The sequence below is a fragment of the Entelurus aequoreus genome, linkage group LG18 (genome assembly GCF_033978785.1).
Source record: "Entelurus aequoreus isolate RoL-2023_Sb linkage group LG18, RoL_Eaeq_v1.1, whole genome shotgun sequence".
Lineage (NCBI taxonomy): Eukaryota > Metazoa > Chordata > Actinopteri > Syngnathiformes > Syngnathidae > Entelurus > Entelurus aequoreus.
Genome location: NC_084748.1, coordinates 48,058,017 through 48,085,516, shown reverse-complemented (window position 1 = coordinate 48,085,516; position 27,500 = coordinate 48,058,017). Strand labels below are relative to the sequence as shown.

The following is a 27,500-nucleotide window of genomic DNA, read 5'->3' as shown; positions in this document are numbered from 1 at the left end:
AACTTGTTTAAGTCGGGGTCCACGTTAATCAATTCACGGTGACACTGTTGTCTTACAGTAGAAGGCTAAGCTAGCTACACAACTACTCATGCTACAATTGCTAACTTATCGTTCACATATGTTTAACCTACTGTTATTACTTACCGTTACATTGCCTCCTCCATTGCCATAAATAATAGGCACTGAGCCCGCCATTAAAAGTAGTTTTTAGGAAAATCATTACTTTGCTGGAGGACGTTTTTTTTTATTGATTGAAACTTGTATTAGTAGATTGCACAGTACAGTACATTTTCCGTACAATTGACCACTACATGGTAACACCCCGAATAAGTTTTTCCAACTTGTTTAAGTCGGGGTCCACGTTAATCAATTCACGGTGACACTGTTGTCTTACAGTAGAAGGCTAAGCTAGCTACACAACTACTCATGCTACCATTGCTCATTTATTGTTCACATATGAAAGACGCAGCCCGCCAGTCATCACAACATCCGGTTTCACTGAACAAAGTCTATTTAGGACGGCCAAATTTTCGGTGTATCACTCGTCGATAGTGCACTAATAATAAGTCTATATGAAATACGTGAATATATATTTTGATTCCGAAGAAATAGCGATTGTTGAAGGACCGGAATTGACCCTGTAGCATATTTCTTTACATGTAACGTACGTTGTGCAAGTTGTTTACGCGAGTTGAAAAATAAAGCTAATGTAGATCTGATGTTAAACATGCTTGTATTATCATTAAACACACTTAACTTGTTAACCCCTCTTTCATAAATGAATCAATATAAATGATATATATGAATGATCCCCTCCACTTGAAAACTGAAAAGTAGAAAAAGTGCGGCCACGCCTGACTTACACTATATACATCCATGCATACATTACATTACATTACTTTCAATTATTTTCATGTAAAAACACTCATTTTTAAAGGTGTGGCGGCTTTTATTTTTATTTTGTAGTAATAGTAGCGACTTCCTTGTTCAATTACGGAATCCGGTCAACTTCCTTTGATTTCACTTTATCCAATTGAGGCCCTATTGGTCCACATTGAGGCCATATTGGGGCCTGTGTGCATTTAAGTAAGTTAAGTAAGTAAATATTATTTATAAAGCACTTTTTACAGATAAAATCACAAAGCGCTGTACAAAACATAGGTGAAGAAAAACAACAATGCAATTTAAAACATGGGCAACATCATGAAAATGACAAAAAAGTGGATTAAAAATGATAGTTAAAAGGTGCATTAACTAAAAGTTTTACTAAAAAGAGAAGTTTTCAAATATTTCTTAAAAGTGTCAACACTGGTGTTAATTGTTCCAGAGTCTAGGAGCTATAGCCTGGAATGCCAGGTTTTAAAATGAGTTTTTGGGATCTTTAGAAGACCCCAGCCTGAAGACCGGAGGCTCGACCCTGTACAGTAGGGGCCTAACAAGTCAGTGATGTACTGAGGGCCATGTCTTCAGGCCGTGCAAAGTCAAGACTAAAATCTTAAACTCAATGTGGAATTTGACTGGAAGCCAATGAAGACTGGATCAAAATGTACACTGGAGTCTGATAAAGATCTCATTCTACTTGTAATCCAAACAGTCAGCTAGGAAAAAAAATCTCGTATCAGTGTAAACGTATCAGTGTAAACATATCAGTGTAAACGTATCAGTGTAAACGTATCAGTGTAAACGTATCAGTGTAAAAATAGTGTAAACATATCAGTGGAAACGTATCAGTGTGAACATAGTGTAAACATATCAGTGTAAACATAGTGTAAACATATCAGTGTAAACGTATCAGTGTAAACATAGTGTAAACATATCAGTGTAAACATAGTGTAAACATATCAGTGTAAACGTAACAGTGTAAACATAGTGTAAACGTATCAGTGTAAACATAGTGTAAACATATCAGTGTAAACGTATCAGTGTGAACATAGTGTAAACATATCAGTGTAAACGTAACAGTGTAAACATAGTGTAAACGTATCAGTGTAAACATAGTGTAAACGTATCAGTGTAAACATAGTGTAAATATATCCGTGTAAACATATCCGTGTAAACGTATCAGTGTAAACATAGTGTAAATATATCCGTGTAAACGTATCCGTGTAAACGTATCAGTGTAAACATAGTGTAAACATATCAGTGTAAACATAGTGTAAATATATCCGTGTAAACGTATCCGTGTAAACATAGTGTAAATATATCCGTGTAAATGTATCCGTGTAAACGTATCAGTGTAAACATAGTGTAAATATATCCGTGTAAACGTATCAGTGTAAACATAGTGTAAACGTATCAGTGTAAACATAGTGTAAATATATCCGTGTAAACGTATCCATGTAAACATATCAGTGTAAACGTATCAGGGTAAACATATTAGTGTAAACATAGTGTAAACGTATCAGTGTGAATGTATCAGTGTGAACATAGTGTAAACATAGTGTAAACGTATCAGTGTAAACGTATCAGTGTAAACGTAACAGGGTAAACGTAACAGGGTAAACATATCAGTGTAAACGTATCCGTGTAAACGTATCCGTGTAAACATATCAGTGTAAACATATCAGTGTAAACATAGCCACATTTGCCAGTAAAAGGTCCCATAAAGTTAAACTTGAAGTACCAATGATTGTCACACACACACTCGGTGTGGCAAAATGATCCTCTCCATTTGACCCATCACCCTTGATCACCCCCTGTGAGGTGAGGGGAGCAGTGAGCAGCAGCGCTGGCTGTGCCCGGGAATCATTTTTTGGTGATTTAACCCCCAATTCCATCCCTTGATGCTGAGTGCCAAGCAGGGAGGTAATGGCTCCCATTTTTATAGTTTTTGGTATGACTCAGCCGGGGGGGGTTGAACTCACGATCTCAGGGCGGACACTCTAACCACTAGGCCACTGAGTAAGGAGCGTACATAATGGAGTTCTGGTGGTGACGTGCACCAAGGATGACAACTTATGAAGCGTTTAAAGCCAAGTTGACTTCCAGATAAAAAAAGTCCATCCAGCGATGCGCCGCCAGGTGAAGTTGATCAAAGTAGAACACGTATAAAAGGAGATGATAAAGATCAAAAGGAGCAATTAGTCCCGGCAGGGTGAGAGAAGGTTTAAACAGGAAGTTGATGCACAATACCGTCATGCAGGCCACACCCACACCCGGACACTACTCACCCCACAACATTTACACAGCACGCCCCACACCTTTTAGGGGAGCCAAGACACAGAGACAAGAGCAAAAAAGGAGCGGTCCATTTTTTTTCCCCTTTCATAAGAAAGATGTCAGCGGGGTTGAAAAGGGAAGTGGCGGCAGAGCACAAGCAAAAGCAGAATGAGGGAAATGTGACAGAGGGATGGAATGGTTTAGTCGTGTCTGGTGTGTCATCTGTCTATCAGTCTGTCTCAATCGCCTTGGCACATTTATCTCTTTTTTTATATATATATATAAGTCGCTTATTTATCATGGAATCTTCTGGAGAGGGTGCATTCAAACTAAGAAATATATTTAGGAATTCATGTCAAATGTTAGAGATTGCACGGTTAAAATGAGCATTCTTTTTTTGATATGTCTAACAATTTGGTTATTTTCGATGGAATCTTCTAGAGAGGGTGCATTAAAAATAATAAATATATTTAAGAATGTCAAAATTTGATAAATATAAAATAAAGCATAAAATACAGAAGAGATTGCACATTTTAAATAAACGTTTTTTTTTTTTTTAATATGTCTAATAAATCGGTTATTTTCAATGGAACCTTCTGGAGAGGGTGTATTAAAAATAATACATATTTTTAAGAATTAATGTAAAATATTTGATAAATATCAAATAAAGCATAAAATACAGAAGAGATTGCAGATTTAAAATGAATGTTTCATTTTTGAATATGTCTAATAAAGCGGTTATTTTTGATGGAATCTTCTAGAGAGGGTGCATTAAAATTAACATATTTAGGAATGAATGTTAAATAATTAATAGATATAAAATAAAGCATAAAATACAGAAGAGATTGCACGTTATTTTTTATTATGTCTAACAAATTGGTTATTTTCGATGAAATCTTCTAGAAAGGGTGCATTAAAAGTAACAAATATTTAAAAATTAATGTTAAATATTTAATAAATATCAAATAAGGCATAAAATACAGAAGAGATTGCACATTTAAAATGAAAGTTCAAATATGTCTAATAAATCGCTTATGTTTGATGGATCTTCTGGACAGAGTGCATTAAAAATAATAAATATATTTAAGAATTAATGTAAAATATTGGATGAATATAAAATAAAGCATCAAATACAGAAGAGATTTCCCATTGTAAATTAACTTTTTTTTTTTTTTTAATATGTCTTATAAATCGGTTATTTTCAATGGAACCTTCTGGAGAGGGTGCATTAAAAATAATACATATTTTTAAGAATTAATGTAAAATAGTTGATAAATATCAAATAAAGCATAAAATACAGAAGAGATTCCACATTTAAAATGAATGTTTAATTTTTTAATATGTCTAATAAAGCGGTTATTTTTGATGGAATCTTCTATAGAGGGTGCATTAAAAATAATAAATATATTTAAGAATGTCAAAATTTGATAAATATAAAATAAAGCATAAAATACAGAAGAGATTGCACATTTAAAATGAAAGTTCAAATATGTCTAATAAATCGCTTATGTTTGATGGATCTTCTGGACAGAGTGCATTAAAAATAATAAATATATTTAAGAATTAATGTAAAATATTTGATGAATATAAAATAAAGCATCAAATACAGAAGAGATTTCCCATTTTAAATGAACATTTTTTTTTTTAATATGTCTTATAAATCTGTTATTTTCAATGGAACCTTCTGGAGAGGGTGCATTAAAAATAATACATATTTTTAAGAATTAATGTAAAATATTTGATGAATATCAAATAAAGCATAAAATACAAAAGAGATTGCACATTTAAAATGAATCTTTCATTTTTTAATATGTCTAATAAAGCGGTTATTTTTGATGGAATCTTCTATAGAGGGTGCATTAAAAATAATAAATATATTTAAGAATGTCAAAATTTGATAAATATAAAATAAAGCATAAAATACAGAAGAGATTGCACATTTAAAATGAAAGTTCAAATATGTCTAATAAATCGCTTATGTTTGATGGATCTTCTGGACAGAGTGCATTAAAAATAATAAATATATTTAAGAATTAATGTAAAATATTTGACGAATATAAAATAAAGCATCAAATACAGAAGAGATTTCCCATTTTAAATGAACTTTTTTTTTTTTTTAATATGTCTTATAAATCTGTTATTTTCAATGGAACCTTCTGGAGAGGGTGCATTAAAAATAATATATATTTTTAAGAATTAATGTAAAATATTTGATAAATATCAAATAAAGCATAAAATACAAAAGAGATTGCACATTTAAAATGAATCTTTCATTTTTTAATATGTCTAATAAAGCGGTTATTTTTGATGGAATCTTCTATAGAGGGTGCATTAAAAATAATAAATATATTTAAGAATTAATGTAAAATATTTGACGAATATAAAATAAAGCATCAAATACAGAAGAGATTTCCCATTTTAAATAAAAGTTTTTTTGTTTTTTTTAATATGTCTAATAAATCGGTTATTTTCAATGGAACCTTCTGGAGAGGGTGCATTAAAAATAATACATATTTTTAAGAATTAATGTAAAATAGTTGATAAATATCAAATAAAGCATAAAATACAGAAGAGATTGCACATTTAAAATGAATGTTTAATTTTTTAATATGTCTAATAAAGCGGTTATTTTTGATGGAATCTTCTAGAGAGGGTGCATTAAAAATAACATATTTAGGAATGAATGTCAAATAATTAATAAATATAAAATAAAGCATAAAATACAGAAGAGATTTCCCATTTTAAATGAACGTTTTATTTTTTTCTAATATGTCTTATAAATCGGTTATTTTCGATGGAATCTTCTGGAGAGGGTGCATTAAAAATAATAAATATTTTTAAGAATGAATGTAAAATATTTGATAAATATCAAAAAAATCATAAAATACAAAAGAGATTGCACATTTAAAATGAATGTTTTATTTTTTAATATGTCTAATAAAGCGGTTATTTTTGATGGAATCTTCTAGAGAGGGTGCATTAAAATTAACATATTTAGGAATGAATGTTAAATAATTAATAGATATAAAATAAAGCATAAAATACAGAAGAGATTGCACATGTTATTTTTTATTATGTCTAATAAATTGGTTATTTTCGATGAAATCTTCCAGAAAGGGTGCATTAAAAGTAAAAAATATTTAAAAATTAATGTTAAATATTTAATAAATATCAAATAAGGCATAAAATACAGAAGAGATTGCACATTTAAAATGAAAGTTCAAATATGTCTAATAAATCGCTTATGTTTGATGGATCTTCTGGACAGAGTGCATTAAAAATAATAAATATATTTAAGAATTAATGTAAAATATTTGATGAATATAAAATAAAGCATCAAATACAGAAGAGATTTCCCATTTTAAATGAATTTTTTTTTTTTTTTAATATGTCTTATAAATCTGTTATTTTCAATGGAACCTTCTGGAGAGGGTGCATTAAAAATAATACATATTTTTAAGAATTAATGTAAAATATTTGATAAATATCAAATAAAGCATACAATACAAAAGAGATTGCACATTTAAATTGAATCTTTAATTTTTTAATATGTCTAATAAAGCGGTTATTTTTGATGGAATCTTCTATAGAGGGTGCATTAAAAATAATAAATATATTTAAGAATGTCAAAATTTGATAAATATAAAATAAAGCATAAAATACAGAAGAGATTGCACATTTAAAATGAAAGTTCAAATATGTCTAATAAATCGCTTATGTTTGATGGATCTTCTGGACAGAGTGCATTAAAAATAATAAATATATTTAAGAATTAATGTAAAATATTTGACGAATATAAAATAAAGCATCAAATACAGAAGAGATTTCCCATTGTAAATGAACCTTTTTTTTTTTTTTTTAATATGTCTTATAAATCGGTTATTTTCAATGGAACCTTCTGGAGAGGGTGCATTAAAAATAATACATATTTTTAAGAATTAATGTAAAATATTTGATAAATATCAAATAAAGCATAAAATACAGAAGAGATTACACATTTAAAATGAATGTTTCATTTTTTAATATGTCTAATAAAGCGGTTATTTTTGATGGAATCTTCTAGAGAGGGTGCATTAAAAATAACATATTTAGGAATGAATGTCAAATAATTAATAAATATAAAATAAAGCATAAAATACAGAAGAGATTGCACATGTTATTTTTTATTATGTCTAATAAATTGGTTATTTTCGATGAAATCTTCTAGAAAGGGTGCATTAAAAGTAACAAATATTTAAAAATTAATGTTAAATATTTAATAAATATCAAATAAGGCATAAAATACAGAAGAGATTGCACATTTAAAATGAAAGTTCAAATATGTCTAATAAATCGCTTATGTTTGATGGATCTTCTGGACAGAGTGCATTAAAAATAATAAATATATTTAAGAATTCATGTAAAATATTTGATGAATATAAAATAAAGCATCAAATACAGAAGAGATTTCCCATTTTAAATAAAAGTTTTGTTTTTTTTATATGTCTAATAAATCGGTTATTTTCAATGGAACCTTCTGGAGAGGGTGCATTAAAAATAATACATATTTTTAAGAATTAATGTAAAATAGTTGATAAATATAAAATAAAGCATAAAATACAGAAGAGATTGCACATTTAAAATGAAAGTTTAAATATGTCTAATAAATCGCTTATGTTTGATGGATCTTCTGGACAGAGTGCATTAAAAATAATAAATATATATAAGAATTAATATTAAATATTTGATGAATATAAAATAAAGCATCAAATACAGAAGAGATTTCCCATTTTAAATAAACGTTGTTGTTGTTTTTTAATATGTCTAATAAATCGGTTATTTTCAATGGAACCTTCTGGAGAGGGTGCATTAAAAATAATACATATTTTTAAGAATTAATGTAAAATATTTGATAAATTTAAAATAAAGCATAAAATACAAAAGAGATTGCACATTTAAAATGAATGTTTAATTTTTTAATATGTCTAATAAAGCAGTTATTTTTGATGGAATCTTCTAGAGAGGGTGCATTAAAAATAACATATTTAGGAGTGAATGTCAAATAATTAATAAATATAAAATAAAGCATAAAATACAGAAGAAATTGCACATGTTATTTTTTATTATGTCTAATAAATTGGTTATTTTCGATGAAATCTTCTAGAAAGGGTGCATTAAAAGTAACAAATATTTAAAAATTAATGTTAAATATTTAATAAATATCAAATAAGGCATAAAATACAGAAGAGATTGCACATTTCAAATGAAAGTTTAAATATGTCTAATAAATTGCGTATGTTTGATGGATCTTCTGGACAGAGTGCATTAAAAATAATAAATATATTTAAGAATTAATGTAAAATATTTGATGAATATAAAATAAAGCATCAAATACAGAAGAGATTTCCCATTTTAAATGAACTTTTTTTTTTTTTTTTAATATGTCTTATAAATCTGTTATTTTCAATGGAACCTTCTGGAGAGGGTGCATTAAAAATAATACATATTTTTAAGAATTAATGTAAAATATTTGATGAATATCAAATAAAGCATAAAATACAAAAGAGATTGCACATTTAAAATGAATCTTTCATTTTTTAATATCTTTAATAAAGCGGTTATTTTTGATGGAATCTTCTATAGAGGGTGCATTAAAAATAAAAAATATATTTAAAAATGTCAAAATTTGATAAATATAAAATAAAGCATAAAATACAGAAGAGATAGCACATTTAAAATGAAAGTTCAAATATTTCTAATAAATCGCTTATGTTTGATGGATCTTCTGGACAGAGTGCATTAAAAATAATAAATATATTTAAGAATTAATGTAAAATATTTGACAAATATAAAATAAAGCATCAAATACAGAAGAGATTTCCCATTTTAAATGAACTTTTTTTTTTTTTTGAATATGTCTTATAAATCGGTTATTTTCAATGGAACCTTCTGGAGAGGGTGCATTAAAAATAATACATATTTTTAAGAATTAATGTAAAATATTTGATAAATATCAAATAAAGCATAAAATACAGAAGAGATTACACATTTAAAATGAATGTTTCATTTTTTAATATGTCTAATAAAGCAGTTATTTTTGATGGAATCTTCTAGAGAGGGTGCATTAAAAATAACATATTTAGGAATGAATGTTAAATAATTAATAGATATAAAATAAAGCATAAAATACAGAAGAGATTGCACATGTTATTTTTTATTATGTCTAATAAATTGGTTATTTTCGATGAAATCTTCTAGAAAGGGTGCATTAAAAGTAACAAATATTTAAAAATTAATGTTAAATATTTAATAAATATCAAATAAGGCATAAAATACAGAAGAGATTGCACATTTAAAATGAAAGTTCAAATATGTCTAATAAATCGCTTATGTTTGATGGATCTTCTGGACAGAGTGCATTAAAAATAATAAATATATTTAAGAATTCATGTAAAATATTTGATGAATATAAAATAAAGCATCAAATACAGAAGAGATTTCCCATTTTAAATAAAAGTTTTGTTTTTTTTATATGTCTAATAAATCGGTTATTTTCAATGGAACCTTCTGGAGAGGGTGCATTAAAAATAATACATATTTTTAAGAATTAATGTAAAATAGTTGATAAATATAAAATAAAGCATAAAATACAGAAGAGATTGCACATTTAAAATGAAAGTTTAAATATGTCTAATAAATCGCTTATGTTTGATGGATCTTCTGGACAGAGTGCATTAAAAATAATAAATATATATAAGAATTAATATAAAATATTTGATGAATATAAAATAAAGCATCAAATACAGAAGAGATTTCCCATTTTAAATAAACGTTGTTGTTGTTTTTTAATATGTCTAATAAATCGGTTATTTTCAATGGAACCTTCTGGAGAGGGTGCATTAAAAATAATACATATTTTTAAGAATTAATGTAAAATATTTGATAAATTTAAAATAAAGCATAAAATACAAAAGAGATTGCACATTTAAAATGAATGTTTAATTTTTTAATATGTCTAATAAAGCAGTTATTTTTGATGGAATCTTCTAGAGAGGGTGCATTAAAAATAACATATTTAGGAGTGAATGTCAAATAATTAATAAATATAAAATAAAGCATAAAATACAGAAGAAATTGCACATGTTATTTTTTATTATGTCTAATAAATTGGTTATTTTCGATGAAATCTTCTAGAAAGGGTGCATTAAAAGTAACAAATATTTAAAAATTAATGTTAAATATTTAATAAATATCAAATAAGGCATAAAATACAGAAGAGATTGCACATTTCAAATGAAAGTTTAAATATGTCTAATAAATTGCGTATGTTTGATGGATCTTCTGGACAGAGTGCATTAAAAATAATAAATATATTTAAGAATTAATGTAAAATATTTGATGAATATAAAATAAAGCATCAAATACAGAAGAGATTTCCCATTTTAAATGAACTTTTTTTTTTTTTTTTAATATGTCTTATAAATCTGTTATTTTCAATGGAACCTTCTGGAGAGGGTGCATTAAAAATAATACATATTTTTAAGAATTAATGTAAAATATTTGATGAATATCAAATAAAGCATAAAATACAAAAGAGATTGCACATTTAAAATGAATCTTTCATTTTTTAATATCTTTAATAAAGCGGTTATTTTTGATGGAATCTTCTATAGAGGGTGCATTAAAAATAAAAAATATATTTAAAAATGTCAAAATTTGATAAATATAAAATAAAGCATAAAATACAGAAGAGATAGCACATTTAAAATGAAAGTTCAAATATGTCTAATAAATCGCTTATGTTTGATGGATCTTCTGGACAGAGTGCATTAAAAATAATAAATATATTTAAGAATTAATGTAAAATATTTGACAAATATAAAATAAAGCATCAAATACAGAAGAGATTTCCCATTTTAAATGAACTTTTTTTTTTTTTTGAATATGTCTTATAAATCGGTTATTTTCAATGGAACCTTCTGGAGAGGGTGCATTAAAAATAATACATATTTTTAAGAATTAATGTAAAATATTTGATAAATATCAAATAAAGCATAAAATACAGAAGAGATTACACATTTAAAATGAATGTTTCATTTTTTAATATGTCTAATAAAGCAGTTATTTTTGATGGAATCTTCTAGAGAGGGTGCATTAAAAATAACATATTTAGGAATGAATGTTAAATAATTAATAGATATAAAATAAAGCATAAAATACAGAAGAGATTGCACATGTTATTTTTTATTATGTCTAATAAATTGGTTATTTTCGATGAAATCTTCTAGAAAGGGTGCATTAAAAGTAACAAATATTTAAAAATTAATGTTAAATATTTAATAAATATCAAATAAGGCATAAAATACAGAAGAGATTGCACATTTAAAATGAAAGTTTAAATATGTCTAATAAATCGCTTATGTTTGATGGATCTTCTGGACAGAGTGCATTAAAAATAATAAATATATTTAAGAATTAATGTAAAATATTTGATGAATATAAAATAAAGCATCAAATACACAAGAGATTGCACATTTAAAATGAAAGTTTTATTTTTTAATATGTCTAATAAATTGCTTATTTTTGATGGAATATAATAAAGATGGTGCATTAAAAATAATAAATATATTTAAGAATAATGAAAAAAGATTTAATAAATATCAAATAAAGCATCAAATACAGAAGAGATTGCACATTTAAAATGAAAGTTTTATTTTTGAATATGTCTAATAATTCGGTTATTTACGATGGACTCTTCTAGAGAAGGTGCATTAAAAATAATAAATATATTTAAGAAAGAAAGTAAAATATTTGATAAATATAAAATAGAGCATAAAATACAGAAGAGATTTCCCATTTTAAATGAACGTTTTTGTTTTTTTAATATGTCTTATAAATCGGTTATTTTCGATGGAACCTTCTGGAGAGGGTGCATTAAAAATAATAAATATTTTTAAGAATGAATGTAAAATATTTGATAAATATCAAATAAATCATAAAATACAAAAGAGATTGCACATTTAAAATGAATGTTTTATTTTTTAATATGTCTAATAAAGCGGTTATTTTTGATGGAATCTTCTAGAGAGGGTGCATTAAAAATAACATATTTAGGAATGAATGTCAAATGTTTAATAAATATAAAATAAAGCATAAAATACAGAAGAGATTGCACATGTTATTTTTTATTATGTCTAATAAATCGGTTATTTTCGATGAAATATTCTAGAAAGGGTGCATTAAAAGTAACAAATATATTTAAAAATTAATGTTAAATATTTAATAAATATCAAATAAGGCATAAAATACAGAAGAGATTTAAAATTTTAAACGAACATTTTATTTTTTAATAGGTTTAATAAATCGGTTATTTTTGATGGAATCTTCTGGAGAGGGTGCATCAAAAATAATAAATATATTAAAGAATTAATGTTAAATATTTAATAAATATAAAATAAAGCATGAAATACAGAAGAGATTGCACATTTAAAATGAACGTTTAAATATGTCTGATAAATTGCTCATTTTTGATGGAATCTTCAAGAGAAGGTGCATTAAAAATAAATATATTTAAGAATGAATGTACTGTGAGGAGGTGGCGACTTGTCCAGGGCGTACCCCGCCTTCCGCCCGAATGCAGCTGAGATAGGCTCCAGCACCCCTGCGACCCCAAAAGGGACAAGCGGTAGAAAATGGATGGGTGGGAAGAATTAATGTAAAATATTTGATGAATATAAAATAAAGCATAAAATACAGAAGAGATTTCAAATTTCAAATTAACATTTTATTTTTTAATATGTCTAATAAATCACTTATTTTCGATGGAATCTTCTAGAGAGGGTGCATTAAAAATAAACATATTTAAGAATTAATGCAAAATATTTAATAAATATAAAACAAAGCATAAACTACAGAAGAGTTTGCACATTTAAAATGAACGTTTAAATATGTCTAATAAATCGGTTACTTTGATGGAATCTTCTAGAGAAGGTGCATTATAAATAATAAATATATTTAAGAATTAATGTACAATATTTAATAAATATAAAACAAAGCATAAAATACAGAAGGGATTGCACATTTAAAATGGGCATTTTATTTTTTTAAATGTCCAATAAATTGGTTATTTTTGATGGAATCTTCTGGAGAGGATGCATTAAAATTAAATATATTTAAGAATTCATGTAAAATATTTTAAAAATATAAAATAAAGCATCAAATACAGAAGAGCTTGCACATGTAAAATGAACTTGACATGTTTTAATATGTCTAATAAGTTGGTTATTTTCGATGAAATCTTCTAGAGCGTGCATTAAAAGTAATAAATATATTTAAGAATGAATGTAAAATGTTTAATAAATATAAAATAAAGCATAATATTCAGATAAAAATATAGGGAAAACTATCAATAAATAATTAAAATATATATATATATTTTTTTTTTTTACAAAAAATATTTTAAGATTATAGTTTATGTCAGGCGTTCTTAACCATTTTGACCTCGGGCCCCAAATGTTCCATAACAGAGGAGCCCGGGGCCCACTCAAATATTAACACTGAATTAGTTATCTAAAAACATCTAAACCATGTATTAATCAAAAAGGTTATCATTTAACACAAACTTGGATCGGGCTGATTAGAAAAATAAATACGAATCCGACATAGTGCTTAAGAAGGGACTCATAAATAACTGACGAAAAATAAAAAATAATATATTGCTAAATAAACTGTCAATATAATTAAAGTACAAATACAGCTTCACCACTTTAGTCATATTTTTTGCGCTTGCGAAGCTTCTCTCTGACTTTAGCTGCAGACTTCTGTTGGTTTGAGATTGTCATTACTGCCACAAGTGGTGGGAGAGTGAAATACAGCTGAGAAGCACATGTTTTTTAAGGGGGCGCTCGCGGCCCGACAATGGCGACCAAACAGTGTTTTACGTGACACGTGCGCTGATTAAGAAAAGACGAACAGATGGGAAAGGTCACGTGAGAACATTTGATCATCTGCTCAGGGTTTCCCAAACTTGGAGCTGAAGGAAGAAAATGTGCCATGTGTTACTGTCTGATGATGACGATGAAAGAATTGTTCATCAAAGGGAGATTTGAGAAACCCTGACGTGGTGCATGTGATACTGAGGTGTGTTGGACGTGAAGCACACACACACAGACAGATAGACAGACACTAAACGATACTGAACCTACCTAGAGGAACATTTAAGAGTCCTGCAAGAGTGTGGTGCAAAGTAAACAGGTGTGGGCGGGGCCAAAAGAGAAGAAAAAAAGGGGGAAAAAGTCATTCAAGGAGTTTTAAAGCAAGAAATTGGATCCGAGTTGGTAAGAGGTGAGAGTTGTGGAAATGGCGGAATGGCGTGAGAGGAGGAGGAGAGGAAAGTGGGCTCCCCTCGTCATGAAGAGAGACAATTGTAGAGCAGGTAGATGGAGAAGTAGATGAGGAGGCAAATGAGGGACAGAGAGACGGTGTGGAAAGAGGAAGCACCTCCCAGCGCCGCGATGAGGAAGAGGAAAAATATAAAGCGAAAGAAAAAATGGAATACTCCAAAGCCTTCCGTTTTTGCTGTGTTTAGTGAGGGGCTTTCGGTTTTAACTCCCCCTCTCTCTCTCTCTCTCTCTCTCTCTTCGTTCCTTCGCTTGCACAGACTGGCTGCAAAGTGTGGAGGCCGGCTTGCTCTACTCTCAGAGAGAGAGAGAGAGAGAGAGAGAGAGAGAGTGAGAGAGAGAGAGTGAGGGATAGAGAGTGAGATATATATATATATATATATAGAGAGAGAGAGAGAGAGAGAGAGAGAGAGAGAGAGAGGTGGGGTCCTTCCATAAGATGCTGAATGAGATGCAGAAGTGATGTTGCAACAATTGTCAAGGAGATAGTTAGTTAATAGTGAGAGCAATGGCTCCCTCTGCTGGCGAACACCAAATATTTCAAGAAAACGCAAGGCCAGCAACACTCGTGTCCTTCTAATCATTTTAATACAATTACAATAAAAAAAATAAAAACAATTAAAAATATAAAAATAAAAATGTTAATGTGTGGACAACCATTATAATAAATCTCCACACATTTTTTTTTATTGCTTTATCTATTTTCCTATGATACTGACCTAAAAGAAATAAAATAAAATGTGTGAGCATTAATTAGAATGGTTGTCCACACTTTTTTTTTTTTAATTGCTTTATTTATTTTCCTATGATACTGACCTTAAACAATGTGTGGACATTTATTATAATGGTTGTCCACACATTTTTATTTTTTTTATTACTTTATTTATTTTCCTATGATATTGACCTAAAAAAATGTTTTTTTAAATGTGTGGACATTTATTAAAATGGTTGTCCACACATTTTTGTTATTGCTTTATTTATTTTCCTATGATACTGACCTAAAAAAATTGTTTTAAATGTGTGGACATTAATTATAATGGTTGTCCACACATTTTTGTATTTGTTTATTGCTTTATTTATTTTCCTATGATACTGACCTAAAAAAAAAATACAAAAAATGTGTGGACATTAAATAGAATGGTTGTCCACACATTTTTATTCTTTGTATTGCTTCATTTATTTTCCTATGATACTGACCTAAAAAAAAAATGTTTTTAATGTGTGGACATTTATTATAATGGTTGTCTACACATTTTTTTATTTGTTTATTGCTTTATTTATTTTCCTAAGATACTGACCTAAAACATTTTTTTTTTAAATTAGTGGACATTTATTAAAATGGTTGTCCACACATTTTTGTTATTGCTTTATTTATTTTCCTATGATACTGACCTAAAAAAAAATACAAAAAATGTGTGGACATTAATTAGAATGGTTGTCCACACATTTTTTTTTTTTATGGCTTTATTTATTTTCCTATGATACTGACCTAAAAAAAAAAAGGTTTTAAATGTGTGGACATTTATTATATTGGTTGTCCACACATTTTTTTTATTGCTTTATTTATTTTCCTGTGATACTGACCTAAAAATAAAAATAAAAAAAATGTGTGGACATTTATTATAATGGTTGAGCACACATTTAAAAAAAATGTTTTATTGCTTTATTTATTTTCCTATGATACTGTACTTATTAGTCTTTGATTTATTTCGTACAATTTTCCCTTTTGTCTATTATTGCGCACTTTTGTTTTTGAAGTTGTTCTTGATTTATTATGTCAATTGATTGAGCACAGCTGTGACTATTTAAGGGCATCACTTCCTGTTGAAAACTGCACATTGAAGAAGACATTTTGGAAAGCGCTGTGTTTTAGTTAGCGCCTGCACAGTTTGTATTCAAATGATTAGAAGGACACGAGTGTTGCTGGCCTTGCTTTTTCTTTAAATACACTTTTTGCCCTGCACCTTTTTATTTTTTGCTCTATTACGTTTTTTGGAGAGTGCCTGTTTTTTCTGCATTTTAAACAACAATTTTTTGGAAAATCTTGAAAGACTTAAATGTTCTGAATGAGTTAAAATGGTTGGTGTTGGAATTTTTCAAATCGGTGGACAAATGTTGAAGTAGTAACATTTTTAACTGACAAAGGGTAATAAGGAATTCCAGGAATTTCTAGAAAACCAGGATTTTTTTCCCCAGTTAAAAAAAAACACTTGTTTTTTTTTGTCCCGATTAAGAGGAATGTTTGTCTCCATGCCTAAGTGCTTGATTGTATACACCTGTGGCCGGGCCAAGTAATTAGGACACCTGATTCTCATCATGTGGCCAAATACTTTTGTCAATATAGTGTATATTCATATATTAGTCATTGTTAAAAGTGGCCCTCTGAGGGCAACCATAACTGCGATGTGGCCCTCAATGAAAAGGACTTTGACACCCCTGGACTACATCATGTTGGCAATCACAATGTAATGGTATTTAGCAGTATTAATATCATGGAAAACAAGTCTAACTTACCCCTAAAAGTGGATGTTCCTGCTTCCTGGCTGCTGGCAGAGTGTACATTTGTCATGATGACGACTGTCAGATTGTACATTTGTCATGATGACGACTGTCAGAGTGTACATTTGTCATGATGACGACTGCCGAATGTCAACTTTTCATCACATTCTTTACCTTCAAGAAGCTTCCTTCATAATAAATGCAAATAACATAACATAACATAACATTCAGCAGGTGTCATCATGAACAAGACAGACGTTCATATTCCCTCAGCGACCGATGGGGGCAAAAGTGGCGCACTAACACTGCGTGAGAAATCAGAGAAGGCAGCAGAAGAAGAAGAAAGGATTTTGCAGCGACCAATCAAATGAGCTCCAGGAGGCGGGGGGCGTGGTCATCCCTGCTCTGTTCATTTTTTTTTTTTAACTTCAAGTTTGTCTGTTTTATTGTTTCTGCTGACTGGTGATTTTTTTGTTGTATTAACTTTTTTTTATTAAATTTTTTTTTTTTTAACTTCAGGTTAGTCTGTTTTATTGTTTCTGCTGACTGGTGATTTTTTTGTTGTATTAACTTTTTTTTTTTTTTTTTTTAACTTCAGGTTTGTCTGTTTTATTGCTCCTACTGACTGGTGATTTTTTTGTTATATTAACTTTATTTATTTTTTTACTTCCGGTTCATCTGTTTTATTGTTTCTGCTGACTGGTGACTTTTTTGTTGTATTAACTTTTTATTTTTTTTAATTTATTTTTTTTAACTTCAGGATTGTCTGTTTTATTGTTTCTGCTGACTGGTGATTTTTTTGTTGTATTAAATGTTTTATTTTTTTAGTACTTCCGGTTCATCTGTTTTATTGTTTCTGCTGACTGGTGATTTTTTTTGTTGTATTAACTTTTTTTTAATTTCTTCTTCTTTTTTTTTGAACTTCCGGTTCATCTGTTTTATTGTTTCGACTGACTGGTGATTTTTTTGTTATATTAACTTTTTTATTTATTTTTTATAAACCTTTATTTATAAATTTCAACATTTACAAACAGTTGAGAAATAATAATCAAAGTAAGTACATAAAACAGTACAAAACAACGCCAGGGGGTTGTAAATTCAAAGTAACTAAAATAGAATGCAGTATATATATATATATATATATATATATATATATATATATATATATATATATATATATATATATATATATATATATATATATATAAACAAACAAAGTACAAAGCCATAGGCTCACTCAATTTCAGTAAATAACTTAAATTTGGAGCACAGCATCATCGTTTTCACAGCTTTTTGGTTGTTAGAGGTAGAGAGTGTTTTAACGTAGGCTTCTAATTCTTTTTTAAAGGCACAAAAAACAGGTCGGGTATTGAGGAACTTACATTTATGAATATAAAACTTAGCCAATAGTATAATGAGGTTGCAAAGGTAAAATTCCTTTTCAAATGTTTTTTCATACAGTGTAAATCCAAATAGCAAGTTTTTAAAACAAAGCACAAATGTGTCATCCCTGCTCTGTGCTCGGGTTTCTAAACTCGCACCCTGGACGTCATTCATTCATTCATTCATCGCTATTATTTGTGTTATTATTGATGTTCTTTACTGGGCCGCCAGCGTGTGTTTATACACATGGAAAAGGCAAAGGAAAAGCTAAAATACTGCTTCCGGTTCAATTTGTCATCACAAAGATCACCACAAATGTTTGCACTTTGGATGAACATATACACGACTTTTGTTTTTATCTGGGAAAAATAAAAATCCATAAAAGGAAAACAGCACAAAATCCAATTTTATGGCAATATTTTAATGCAAATCAACCCTATTTTTGTTTGTTTTAAAATCTGCCATAGATCATAAAAATCAAAAAACGGTCCTAATTTTGTTTTCTTGATTTGCGTTTAAGAATTGGAAATAGAATGAACAGAAGGTACACCGACCGTTCAACAATGGATATTGTTGGCAGAAATAGAGGGTGCCAAAATCTGATTTTGTTTAGACCAGTGTTTTTCAACCTTTTTTGAGCCAAGGCACATTTTTTGCGTTGAAAAAATGCGGAGGCACACCACCAGCAGAAATCATTAAAAAACGAAACTCGGTTGACAGTAAAAAGTCGTTGTCGCAATTGTTGGATATGACTTTAAAGCATCACCAAGCATGCATCACTATAGCTCTTGTCTCAAAGTAGGTGTACTGTCACCACCTGTCACATCACACCCTGACTTATTTGGACTTTTTTGCTGTTTTCCTGTGTGTAGTGTTTTACTTCTTGTCCTGTGCTCCTATTTTGGTGGCTTTTTCTCTTTTTTTGGTATTTTCCTGTAGCAGTTTCATGTCTTCCTTTGAGCGATTTTTCCCGCATCTACTTTGTTTTAGCAATCAAGAATATTTCAGTTGTTTTTATCCTTCTTTGTGGGGACATTGTTGATTGTAATGTCATGTTCGGATGTACATTGTGGACGCCGTCTTTGCTCCACAGTAAGTCTTTGCTGTCGTCCAGCATTCTGTTTTTGTTTACTTTGTAGCCATCAGTTTTCTGCATAGCTTTCCCTAAGCTTCAATGCCTTTTCTTAGGGGCACTCACCTTTTGCTTATTTTTGGTTTAAGCATTAGATACCTTTTTACCTGCACACTACCTCCCGCTGTTTCCCACATCTATAAAGCAATTAGCTACCGGCTGCCACCTACTGATATGGAAGAGTATACTCTGTAATATATTACACGGTTACTCTGCCGAGCTCTAGACAGCACCGACACTCAACAACTACACATCATTTGCAGACTATAATTACTGCTTTGCAAAAAATATTTTTAACCCAAATAAGTGAAATTAGATCATCTCCCACGGCACACCAGACTGTATCGCGGCACAGTGGTTGAAAAACACTGGCTTAGGGAACAGAAAATAAGTAAACCTTTCTAACTTCAATAGTTGTATAAATATTTGTCTTTTTTTAAGGCATTCTTTTATTATTTGTTAATATTTAATACTCTATCTGTATTTGATTTTGTTTTCTTTCCTTGTTGTTGAAAGTGCCTTGACTGTTGAGTGAATTATAAATGTATGTTTGTTGTTTAATAAAAATAAAGAATACAATTTTAAAAAAGACCGTATTAGGGTGAACTGTTGTTAAAATAAAGTTTAGGGGGGTTGTATAAATACCAGTAAATACATTTCTACAGCCCACTAAAGCATTCCGAGACATTTGGTTGTAAATATTAACATTCTCACCACTTTGCGACACTCTCCTTTTCCTGCCACGGCTTGTCGTCCTCGTCCCCAAACCTCTCATTTCCTAAAAATAAAGTTATTTTTTTTGTGAATATTATCGAAAGGTTTGCTAGGCTACTGCCTCCATTTTGTTTCGCCTCCCGCCAGAATTTATGGCTCCGCCTTTTCCGGGTCAGCAGCCAATCAGCTTCTGGCAGACCTCCAAGCTGTCTGTGGTTCATTTTTGTTTACTTCAGCTACAATTAATGCACGTCAACTATTTGTTCTTGCCTTATAAACCAACACGAAACCATCATTTACCACAATAAAGGTGTCTGTAGCAACAACTACATGGAGCACCTTTACGTTTTATTGTTTTATTGTCTGTCATAAAATAAAATTCATGCTTATCGTGTTAATTTGCACAGTCTTTGGACCCCAGACTATCGAAAATTAGTGATTGACTGTCCTTAAATGGTCATATTATGATTTTCTACATGTGAAAGACTTCCTTGTGGTCTACATAACATGTAGTGGTGGTTCTTTGCTCAAAATGTTGCATAGATGATGTTTTACAGACCATCTTCAAGCCACTTTATGACAGTCTCTTTGCTGACTAGCGCAAAGCACTTTGGGTAAGACTTGACCATATATGGACATATCCGCTACCTTAGCTCGCAAGTCTTGTCAGGATGTGGCCCCTAGTGGGAAATGTTTAGACAATATTCGAACTTTGAAAATAAAAATAAGATAAAATAGAAGTTTAGTTAATAAAAAAACAAATACAACTAACTTATGAATTAAATGATTTGGAAAAATTACAACAATAATTAACACAGTTAAATGTGAAATGTAGCATTAATATTTTTATACAGGCGGAATTGTTGACACACTAGGTTATGCAATCATATTCTTGTTTTTATCATTCTTATTATTGTATTCTTACAGAGGAAATATAATAAACAAATATCAAAACAATTAATAATAATATAATTAAGCCACTTATAATGCAAAGCTGAAACAAAGTGTTGTATTTGAATATATATAATGTCTGTTTTTCTGCTAAATAAAAAAATATTAAAATGGGCCCCACATACTTTGACTTTTCAGTATGCGGCCCTTGGTGGAAAACGTTTAGACACCCCTGCTGTAAATTACTGTTAAATATGAAACTGAATATTATTTTCTTAGAGGCATAATTTCTGACACTTGGTTTTGCAGTTACACAATCGTATTGTTATTCATATTCATATTATTATTATTCTTACAGGGGAAATACAAGTAGAAAAGAGCAAGCAAATTGCAATATAATGAGAAAAAGCAGAATTTTTAACTTATAATTAATATTAATATACTGTCATCTATAATACAAAAATGACACAATATGTTTAGCAAAAAATAAATAAATAAATAAAAGAATATGAAAATGACTCTTGCATACTTTGACTTTTCAGTATTTGGGCACCCCTGAAATAAATTATTAGAAGGTTTCAAAATAAAAATTTGATAAAATAAAAGTTTAGTTAGATAAAATAAAAGTTTACTTAATTAATAAATACAAATAAAAAATTATAAATTGATTAATTAGAAATAATTTATAAACACAAATGTGTAATTAAACATCAATATTTTCATCCAGGCAGAATTTTTGACACTCGGTTATGCAGTTACACAATTGTATTATTCCTTTTTATTATTAATATTATTATATTCTCACAGACTAAATGTAAGAAAAATAAAATTTAACTAATAAATAATAAAATACTTAGTCACCTGTAATACAAAGCTGTCAATGTTTTCTCTTTAAATATGTGTTTTTAGCATTTTTTTCCCCAAATAAAAATGATCAAAATACCCTTGCATACTTTGGATTTTTGGACACACCTGAGCTAAATTATTAGAAGCTTTCAAAATAAATTTTTTGTTTAATTAATAAATATTTTTTAAAAAGTATTAATTGATTAATTAGAAAAATGTATTGATAAACACTTAAATGTGTCATTGAACATCAATATTTTCATACAGGCAGAATTTCTGACACTCTTAAGCAGTTACACATTTGTATTATTATTTTTTATTATTAATAGTATCATTATTATATTCTGACAGATGAAATGTAAGAAAAAAACAAAAAATTTGACTTTTTTTACTAATAAATAATAAAATACTTAGTCACCTGTAATACAAAGCTGCCAATGTTTTGTATTTAAATGTGTTTTTAGCAATTTTTAACCCAAATAAAAATGATCAAAATAACCTTGCATACTTTGGATACTCCTGAACTAAATTAGAAGCTTTCAAAATAAAAATGTTGTTTAATTAATATAAAATTATTAATTTGAAAAAATGTATTTATAAACACTTAAATGTGTAATTGAACATCAATATTTTCATACAGGCCGAATTTTTGACACTCTTAAGCAGTTACACAATTGCATTATTATTATTTTATTATTAATACTGTTATTATTATTATATTCTTATAGATTAAATGTAAGAAGAAAACAAAAAAAAAGGTAAAACATTTTTCTAATAATTAATAAAATACTTAGTCACCTGTAATACAAAGCTGACAATGTTTTGTATTTAAATATGTGTTTGTAGCATTTTCCCCCCAAATAAAAATGATCAAAATACCCTTGCATACTACAAGAAAAAGGTGGTGGAAAAGCGAGGGTAAAGAAGTCAAGGCGGGGCTTTAATAAAACCTTTTATTGTGTTTGTCACAAGTCTGGTTACCAGACAAAACTTACAAAAGTTGTCATTCACTGCCTACCACACGTACACGTTTGTGCAATTCTGTTTCCATGACGACCCTGGTGACATCATGTCTCCAGGAGAGCAAATGGGTGAGACTAACATGAGCCGATAACATAAATTATTCCGTATGGACAGCGAGGAGGAATAGTCGTATATACAAACCCTATCCACCGTGGAAAAGACACAAACTTGCAGTTTCCCCCGCAGAGAAGTATTTACAGACTGGGTCTAAGACCGAGGTGGACTAAAAGAAGAAGAGTCAAAGGCCAATACTTATCAGTTGGAGCTGGAATTGATGACGTTTGTGCACTGGGGTTCGCAGAAGGAGCCGAAGCGGCCGTAGATGTCCTTGGCCCGGACCGCAAAATGGTAGGTGGAGCCCGACTGGAACTGAGTCAGGGTGCAGGCCATGGGCAGCGGCAAGGCCTTCACCTCGCCGATCTTCTTCCAGTGCTGCTGCGCCGCGCCGCCGCTGGAGTTGTCCTGGTGGTAGGCGTACAGGTGGTAGCTCTCCACCGCCGCGCACGTCAGGTCGGTCTCCGACACGCACCAGGACAGCACGATGCCCGTCTGACTCGGCACCAGTTTGAGCTGCGGCTGCTGGGGGGGCGAGGTCCGCTGGGCCTCCGCCGGCAGCGCCATGGGCACCGGCGCCGCCGGCAGGGGCGGCAGGGTGGTGCCGGTGCCGCGGATGGAGGCGGTGGTCGTCGACGTACGCGCTTTTGTTGAGGAATCCTACAAGAGAGACAATCTGTCAGGTCCTCTCCCAAAGTCGGACAACGGCATCAAAAAAAAAAGACGATTGGTTTTAACGACGATTCCATTCCAGTCGGGAGTTGAGGTCGCCAAGATGTTCCTTAATTTAAAACGATTCGATAAGTTTTTATCAAAAAAAAAAAAACATGCCGTAAATTTGAAAAGCCTTTGAACCCTGTAACACCAAACGTATCATAAGCGATACAGACCGCTACATCAGAGGGGCCACGCGAGACGGCATAAGTCCAATAAGCAACGGCTGCCAATTTGTCGCCATCTGGTGGCCTACGAAAGTAACTCAAGTCAGTGACTATTGATTATATATCACCCACAGCGTTTACTTGTGTGACCCAGTCCAAACAACCTTCCCTAGTCATGGTGTAGGAAATATATTAAAATCAACAAACATGGTCTCACATAACACAACCTGCTCACTGAACTTTGTGGATAGTATAAAAGATTTTCTAATCAGCGTGAGAAAAAAATCTAAATTACACTAATTATATCTTGTATGACACAATCCAAACAACCTTCCCTAGTCATGGTGCAGGAAATATATTAAAATCAACAAACATGGTCTCATATAACACAACCTGCTCACTGAACTTTGTGGATAGTATAAAACATTTTATAATCAGCGTTAGAAAAAAATCTAAATTACACTAATTACATCTTGTATGACACAATCCAAACAACCTTCCCTAGTCATGGTGCAGGAAATATATTAAAATCAACAAACATGGTCTCACAAAACACAATTTGCTCACTGAACTTTGTGAATAGTATAAAACATTTTCTAATCAGCGTTAGAAAAAAATCTAAATTACACTAATTACATCTTGTATGACACAATCCAAACAACCTTCCCTAGTCATGGTGCAGGAAATATATTCAAATCAACAAACATGGTCACCCATAACAACCTGCTCACTGAACTTTGGTGATATTATAAAAAAAAACGTCCAATCAGCATTAATTCAGCATTTAAATCCATTACTTCGTACTATTTTATTGTTTTTATACAATATTTATTATATAGAAGTTAGATTTTTTTTATAAAAGGAATGTTCCATGGTAAAATGGTGTTCTTTTGTCAGGCAAGCACCAATTAATACACTAATACATTCAATTCAGTTAGAAGGGCCACGTTGATTTGAGATACAAGTGTCTTGAGTTAAGAGCTCCATTACAGAACCAATTAAGCTTGTAAAGTGAGGTTAGGGATGGCTACCGTTCACATTGGAAGCGATACGGTACCAATTCCCAGGATTCGGTACCATATCGTTATAAACACACATTGTTCATAAATATGAATTGCTTTGATAATAAAATCTTATTTTTGGTTGCAACATTAAAAAAATGAAATTTTGTCCAGTTTTATGATCACATTTGTAAGTCTCATTTGCGAGTATGACGCTAACTTACAACCGCAGTCGTAAGTCCAAGACATTAGATGGCAGTAGTGTGTAATTTATGGCTGGTCATTTCAGTCCTTGCTGTCTGTTGCGCCCTAAAAAGTGTTAATACTCCAAGTATTGTACTTAATACGCACTTGTTTGATTGTAACGTGTCTTAGTTGTAGTTTTCATTGACAAATTTGAAGGTGTTGAAATCAATGGTTGAAATCGCTAATGCTAATCAGTAGCATGTTAATAGCAGAGTGAATGTATGTTAGCATCGAGCTAGCGCTTTTGTGGAAAAGTGGAGCCTTACTTAGTTGTAGTTATTATTGAAAAATTTGAAGGTGTTGAAATTAATGGTTGAAATCGCTAAAGCTAATCAGTAGCACGTTAATAGCAAAGCCAATGAATGTTAGCATCGAGATAGCATGGTCTGTTGCGCCCTAAAAAGTGTTAATACTCAAAGTATTGTACTTAATACGCACTTGTTTGATTGTAACGTGTCTTAGTTGTAGTTTTCATTGACAAATTTGAAGGTGTTGAAATTAACGGTTGAAATCGCTAATGCTAATCAGTAGCATGTTAATAGCAAAGTGAATGTATGTTAGCATCGAGCTAGCGCTTTTGTGGAAAAGTGGAGCCTTACTTTACTTACGTTGGAGCGTTTTGTTGAGCTAATTACTTTGTTGGCATGTAAAATGTCAACATTACTTAAGAGGTAGTTTGGCTGAGCCCGCTCTCAGTGCTGCTGGAGTGCCAAAGCGCAAGTAGTCTGCAACCGGACGTGATGTGAAGCGCAAACCAGGTACATTGAACCATGGACTTTGGACCAGCGGGATTTGGTCGGTGCCAAAAAAGTACCATATTCGGTACCCACTAGTTGAGGTATTATCGTTACTTTGTTTTGAAATTCTTTAACTTAAAAAAAAAAACCTGTTGGAGAAAGAATGTCATTTTGAAGAGCGCAAACTAGTTAAATGATTTTCAGAAGAACCTGTTAGAAGTTCTGGGTTCGATGCTCAAAACGAGGTTTAAAAAAATAATTCCGATAAAAATAGGCGACAGCATGCAGTTGCCAATCCTCACCAGCTGGGGGCGGGTGTTCCCTGACGGGTTGCTGCTGGAGGTGTTCTGGCTGCTCTGCGGGGAAGACCTGGCACCGGAACCTGCAGAGAGAGAGCACACATGGTCCTCCGTGAGACGCCGTGCATCTCTCATGTCCAGAACCTCTTCAGACATGCTGGGTTAAAACCTTCAACAATTGTGGTCCACGTTAAAAGGCCCTGGGGACCCAAAAGGGTCTCAGTCAATAAAGTGTTAAAAATAAGTTGTTTATTTTTAATTTCAACACGTAAATAGCTATAGGTAAACGTTCAATGTATCTGTTGCCGTTAAATGTTACTTTTAATAATGCCATTTTTCCCCAAATAAACACCTGTTTTTTATGGCAAAACCAAATATTTAATTTATAAATAACCTTCCTTCTCAGTTGTAATACACTTTTCCACCACTTGGGGCAGTAATGACAATATCAAACAGAAAAGGTCTACAGCTAAAATCATAGAGAAATTTCTTCAGCGCAAAAATTATGACCTATGCAGTATTTTCTTTTGTATTTTGGAGATACGAAACATTATTATTGTTTATTAATAATTAATTGAATCAGTTACTTATGAGTCTCTTCTTGTGCAGTTTATTTGGTTAGTACTTATTTGTCTAATCAGCCTGACCTAAGCCTAAGGTCTGCATGTTAATTAAATAATCATATTTGTGATTGCACATGCTTGCACATAACTACTAATAAACACTCTAGAACAGAACAAAAAATGTGCTTCTCAGTTGTAGTACACTTTTCCACCACTTGTGGCAGTAATGACGATATCAAACAGAAAAGGTCTACAGCTAAAATCAGAGAAATTTCTTCAGCGCAAAAATTATGACTAAAGCAGTATTTTCTTTTGTATTTTATAAACAGCGGAGATAAGAAACATTATTATTGTTTATTAATAATTAATTGAATCAGTTACTTATGAGTCTCTTCTTGTGTAGTTTATTTGGTTAGTACTTATTTGTCTAATCAGCCTGACCTAAGTCTAAGGTCTGCATGTTAATTAAATAATCATATTTGTGATTGCACATGCTTGCACATAACTACTAATAAACACTCTAGAACAGAACAAAAAACGTGCTTCTCAGTTGTAATACACTTTTCCACCACTTGTGGCAGTAATGACAATATCAAACAGAAAAGGTCTACAGCTAAAATCACAGAGAAATTTCTTCAGCGCAAAAATTATGACTAAAGCAGTATTTTCTTTTGTATTTTATAAACAGTTGGGA

General features: G+C 30.5%; 2 protein-coding genes across 9 annotated transcripts in view; both read right to left on the bottom strand.

Annotated features, from left to right (window-relative positions):
• The window catches only part of grin2bb (glutamate receptor, ionotropic, N-methyl D-aspartate 2B, genome duplicate b), a 267,893-nt gene extending 247,282 nt beyond the window's left edge, over nucleotides 1–20,611 (bottom strand). For 3 of the 6 annotated variants that reach the window (XM_062027310.1, XM_062027306.1, XM_062027314.1), the window contains exon 1: nucleotides 20,266–20,611. The gene's annotated coding sequence lies outside the window, so the exon portion shown is untranslated. Of the gene's footprint in view, nucleotides 1–3,170; nucleotides 3,522–14,342; nucleotides 14,785–17,051; nucleotides 18,050–20,265 lie in introns of those variants that run through there. The other 3 variants (XM_062027308.1, XM_062027309.1, XM_062027307.1) reach the window with 3 other exon arrangements.
• A 2,343-nt stretch (nucleotides 20,612–22,954) lies between these two features.
• LOC133634211 (activating transcription factor 7-interacting protein 1-like) overlaps nucleotides 22,955–27,500 on the bottom strand; it is an 88,656-nt gene continuing 84,110 nt past the window's right edge. For all 3 annotated transcript variants that reach the window (XM_062027299.1, XM_062027300.1, XM_062027301.1), the window contains exons 12-13: nucleotides 26,247–26,326; nucleotides 22,955–23,739 (exon numbers count right to left, since the gene is read on the bottom strand). In XM_062027299.1, coding sequence (XP_061883283.1) covers nucleotides 23,281–23,739; nucleotides 26,247–26,326 — 539 coding nt within the window. In that variant the 3' untranslated portion in view covers nucleotides 22,955–23,280. The remainder of the gene's footprint in view (nucleotides 23,740–26,246; nucleotides 26,327–27,500) is intronic.